Raw genomic sequence first — 5,436 nt, 5'->3', positions numbered from 1 at the left:
AAAAAATCGCAATTAGATTATTTTCCATAATCGTTCAGCCCTAATTCAAACCCCGTCTGACCCTCCGTTGGCCTCTGCTGTGCTCAGGCCAAAACAGGAAGAGGAAACAGACGGGTATCAGTGGAGGAAGGTGCTTGCCATCATGTTTGTAGCATAGCTTGGGTAAGCTGATACCAGTGTCTATGTACACTGAGCTGATTTCATCTGAATTATTATTGTCACTGGTATTCTTTAATGAAAACTCATCACTCCTCCCCTCATTCCTTCATTCATTCCCTCAGGTCCTCGTAATTCCTAGCATCAAGTCCTTATTTGCTTCCTGGAGTCTTGACTCACTTCAGTATTTGTAAACCAAACACCTGGATGTTTTAATTGATAAAAGCATTATGAAGATGAGCCCATTATAAAGGAGACAATTTACAGTGTGGAGCTGAACATACTGCAGCTGAATGCCTGCAGTAAGGACAACAGCTTTAAGCACTAAAAGTTAACATGTATAATAGCTTTATTATTATTTTTCAACACACTTGGTAGCAAGTATTTTCCCTCTCTTCATATCATTCTTCTAACTTAGTAATCCAGCAATAAGAGCTCAGTAGGGGATATAGCATCTGCTGAGGGACTCTTTGTTCTTGTTGCGTAGGATAACTTCTTGCTTTGTGTATCCTTCGGGTGTGAATGAATTTTGGGATCACATGCCTCCCTCATGGTACTTCAATACACAATTATCTACAACTTTATCCAGTGGTCACTTCGTAAATTGTTCACCATGTCTGTACTGGATATTTACATTTTTACTTTTTAATATTTATCAGTATTTTATCATATGCCATTTAGAGACCAACTAATATATCAGCCAGGCTGATATTTACTATTTGCCAATATGTTGCATCTGCATTTATAACAGCTAAAGGAGAATTTTAAAAAGTGAAGAGACGGGACGCCATCGCCATGTTATGATTGTTGATGCTGCATAGTCGTCTACCGGAGCCCGCTCTGCATCTTCCCTGTTGGGAGCACACGCGTTCCGAATGCCACAAATGACAAGCAGCGCGTAAATGAGCAATTTGAGCATTGTTGTGACAATAAACCAAGTGCATTTTAAAATGCACTGTTGCATCTTAATAAGGGCTTATAGTTACACATAAATATTAGGGAAATCTGTCTATGTTCCTTATGCGCAAAGAAAGAACAAAAATGTTGGTCGATATCAGAGTTTCAAATCGTAAAGTATTAGTATCCAGTCGGACTCTTTTACCATTACAACATAACTGTGTGATATTGGGTTGATCCACGATTAAGACAAGTTTAATTACCTCGCTTCTAACTGAACAACCGACACTGTCAGAAGTTTCATTTTAAACATTTTAAAGAGTGTTTAAGTTGTGGTTTTCAGCACAGTGTTAACAACGCAACTTCAAAACACAAGAGAACCATCTGAGTACAGCATTGCAAAAAACAGCATTAAACATTAGCTTGGGGCTAAACACATTCAGAGCTACTTCTAATATAAACACTTTAATAATGCAGAAAACAATCTAATAAACAAAGAAGTTATGAGGAACGCAAAAAGCAAAATTTACTCTAATTATTGCTTTACCAGCCTATCATCTCCAAACATCAGGTAATCATGGCTCATCCGTTTACCGTCACACTGCTAAGGTAAGTAAAACTAAAACAAAACTGAGTTCCAGCTTATCAGACTGTGAAAAATGTAAGATTACACTTAGCACTGTGAATTAGGCCACTGAACACGTTACACTGTGTGCCACACCTTACCAAAAATAAAATAGCTCCCATCATGACATGACTTTCAGTGAATTAATCCTCAGTCCACAGACTCACAATAAGATGCTCCACCTTATCTGATCTTTATCTGAGTCTATTTTAAGCTTGGCGTTCAAAGATTTCCTGCAGACACTTCCACCCCTGTTATTGACCGTTTAGCTAAAAACGGACTTTAGTCAGACAACGTACATTGAGGAGTAAGTAACCAGGCTTTCCTGATTGGCTTACTCCCTCCAAATATCTTTAACATTACAGTTTTGATAAGGCACAAGGGCTTGACCCGTGTGCTTGATAATGGAATTAACTGAACTGACAATACATCTCAAATTAGCCTTGAGTGATAACAAGCTATTTACAGGGATTCGTCTCAATGCAGAAGAAAGTGCAAAAGCCTTTGAAACAGCTGCCACACTTTGATGCGACTATGAAAGTCTCTAATAAAAAGAGACAAATTAAAACGGCTCTGTGGGTTCACAAAGGCAGACTAAACAATGTAAACTTCAAGTTAAAACACAATATTAAAGCCAGAGGACAGATGAAAGAAGTGGGGGCGCGCGAGTGTGCCTTCTGAGAACTATTCATAGAAGCAATACTGTCATAATTAGAGGTCATTATTGAACTGGTAGAGTAGAAACTGCACCTATTATTTCTCTTCTACTTCATGTATGTCACTCAGATGGTGACACTAGTTTCTCCAAACACTCTCAGAAGTCCATTTCTCTACCATACTCAGGTGGGCCACTGCCACACCTTAGCAGCTAGCTCTTTATTTTAGATGCCTGAGAGGACAGTGTTACATGTGATCAGTCAAAAACTTCAGACCCAGTTCTACCATCCTGAACTACAACTGGTGAAGGCAGCTCTTCTGCTTGCAGGTTAAGGGTGAGCTGGAGGGCCTCTACGCCTACAGGCTGCAACAGGAGAACTAGCACAACAACGACTACCATCACCAGCTGCAGTCTTTAATTGTACTTCTATCAACACCTATTGAATTTTAATCATGTGTGCTATAGTTCCCTTTTTTGGTTTTTTTAAAGCACCAATTCTAATTGTACGTTTATCCGGTTTCATTTCTGGCCCCCCAATGTCAGACCTTGTTTGGATTTAGTGCATAGGTTTAACTGTCAAAGTCCCCACTTTGCTGTTGACAGTTTAAAATATACCATGAAGTAAAATGAGTTTGACGTTCCCATGTACAAAATACTTAGATCTTACGTGGGTCAGACCAGTAAAATCTTTTCTGTTAGCATAACGTTTAACTGCATATATATTTTAATATGAGGGGAGGGAGGTGTCATTTCAAAATTTCATCTCAGTGTTAAAAAATATGAAATTTCCACAATAGATTTTCTTTTGCTTTTGAAAAAAAAATAAAAAAATAAAAAAATAAAATGACAAAACAGGAGTTTTCCATTATTTGATATTGATGTGGTGTGAATGTCTTTATCAGTAGTGAGCGGAGTCTAAAATTTATGTCTAAAATTTTCTAAACCTGTCCAGTGGGTCAGACTTGGAGTCTTTGTTGGGGCAATTCTGGGCTGCGGCCTGTTTGACACCCGTGGTTTAAAGAACATTAGCCAACATCCTGGTTAATGCTAACTGAACTGCTTGGAGAATGTCACTAGTCAGCTGCAATGTTGATCCTGGACCAAAGTTCCTATTATGAAGTAGGAACAACAATAACATGGGGCTCTCACATTGTGCTGGTTATAGTAATAGTAGTCGTATTACCACCAGCTCTTGACTTCTGATCCTATTTTTTGGCCATAAATACCCAATGCGCTGGTTAGCATGTAATGTTTTAAAAAGATGCTTCCATATATGAGTCTTACTGAACTCCATTTACTCTGTCAGCATACTGATTAACATCTGGGGCAGACCTGACTCCACAAAGTTGAGAAAGGCTGACTTACTGCAAGACAGAAGGCTGATGGAGGATCTTTACAATCACTCAGCCCATATTTTCAGTCGCTGCTGTGCTAAAATCAGTGAAATGATGTCCCTTAATTCAGCGAGAACCAGAAAACACAAGTGCAAAGACTGCATAAACCTGATCTTACAATGAAAGAGAAACTAAAAGTTTCAGTATGATTTGATGTGGCTTTGCAAACTATAGATGTTTTGTGGGAATCTCTTTAGGTAGATTCGAGCAAACACGCTGTCTCATATAGCAGCTGCGCTTCACATCGAGTAAACACCATGTATGGAGGGAAAAGGTTGTGTAACACACCAGACTACAAGATGTGATCTTCCACTTTTAAAACCAAAATAGGCACTACTGCCTCTATGTACGTCTGTCTGTCCGCATCTTGTTTGAATAAAGTCTTAGCTTCCACTCAGCATTGTTTGGCTGATGACTGACAGGTCACCTGATTATTTACTAAGCTTGAGTTTACAGCGGTGACCTGTATGTGTGCGCGTACGGTGGCAGAGGCACTCTTTCATGTGAGTGAACACCGAACTGGTAAAGCTGCAGAAAGCGGCCATTTGTGGTGTTGCCAAAACAAAAAAAGGAAAAGTTATTTATCTGACATGATATCACTCCAAGGAAACCGGGATTTAAGGTGGACCTGGAAAGGCTTTTAATCTGACTACTATTACAGATGTCTCAACCAGCTGTACGTCATTTCCTTTACTTTTCATCAGAGGCCAAAGGGCCGCAGCCATAATGTACACACAACAGCGCGGTCTTCTTGCTCTGACTTGTTTTCTGTCCACTTTCCTAACACTGGCTTTATCTGTGCTGCTGCTCATAAGCAGCTTACTGCTTAGGCTCGGAGTTCAGGAGTTGCAAAACTTTTCTTTTCCTTTTTTCTCCTGACATGACTGCACAGGGGTATTTAAAAAAAAATTAATATATATATATATAATATAAATAAATAAGCAACTTACCCCTCTCTCCCGCGGCTTTATTTCCCTCTTCATCCCGGCTCACTTGGGTGATTACAGAGGACGGATTGTCCATCACATCCAGGTCTGGTCCAGAGTGCCAACTTCACACTTTAAAGTTAGAGATAGTCCGCCGACTCGGTGCTGCATTAACCCAACTTAACGTGAGCGAAAACAACGCTGAAACGCCCCGGGAAACATCGCAACAAGTGACCTACAGTGCGCCCATTACTCTTCGGATCCGTGTGTCCGCTCGGATACGCGCTCAAGTTTGACGTGTGGAAGTTTTAAGAGGTTTGTCTAGGAGTTGGCAACTTTGATTCAATATGGTGCTCAACTCCGCTTGCAATTTCAAGATACAAACATGGAGGTTTCAAGGCTTCCCATTTCACTTAAAGTGGCGCAGTAAGGGCATGGCTCTGTGCAGCGCTCCCCCTGCCGGCCTCTGCCCCTTTGACGACGGTCCCTTAGAGTGGCCCGAAACAAAGTTACTCAGGAGTTAGCTAAGCTAGCTGCTAGCTACTACGGACTTACTTTAGACAAACACTATTATTAGATAGTGCCCCTGCTCCCTTTGCACGGCTAACGACCTTAAACATGTCGCCTACAAAGCACTTTATTATTCGGCTATAACATTAAAAGATCAAAAACAAAACCCACATTAAATAATTAAACCCTGCAGATTTGACTCAAACTTTTCCCAAAGTGTCTTCAGATACTTTGTAACACCTTAAATGCCGTACTAGCCGCTGGCAGATT

The 5,436-nt window shown here is 40.3% G+C and overlaps 1 protein-coding gene across 1 annotated transcript in view; it reads right to left on the bottom strand.

The window, feature by feature from the left end:
- The window catches only part of ctdsp1 (CTD (carboxy-terminal domain, RNA polymerase II, polypeptide A) small phosphatase 1), an 18,036-nt gene extending 12,600 nt beyond the window's left edge, over nucleotides 1-5,436 (bottom strand). The window contains exon 1 of the mRNA XM_042221438.1: nucleotides 4,681-5,436. Within this exon, the coding sequence (XP_042077372.1) occupies nucleotides 4,681-4,753 (73 nt within the window). The 5' untranslated portion in view covers nucleotides 4,754-5,436. The remainder of the gene's footprint in view (nucleotides 1-4,680) is intronic.

The sequence above is a fragment of the Haplochromis burtoni genome, unplaced genomic scaffold, assembly GCF_018398535.1.
Source record: "Haplochromis burtoni strain Fernald_Lab_line unplaced genomic scaffold, NCSU_Asbu1 Contig_67, whole genome shotgun sequence".
NCBI lineage: Eukaryota > Metazoa > Chordata > Actinopteri > Cichliformes > Cichlidae > Haplochromis > Haplochromis burtoni.
This window is presented reverse-complemented; position numbering and strand designations above follow the sequence as displayed.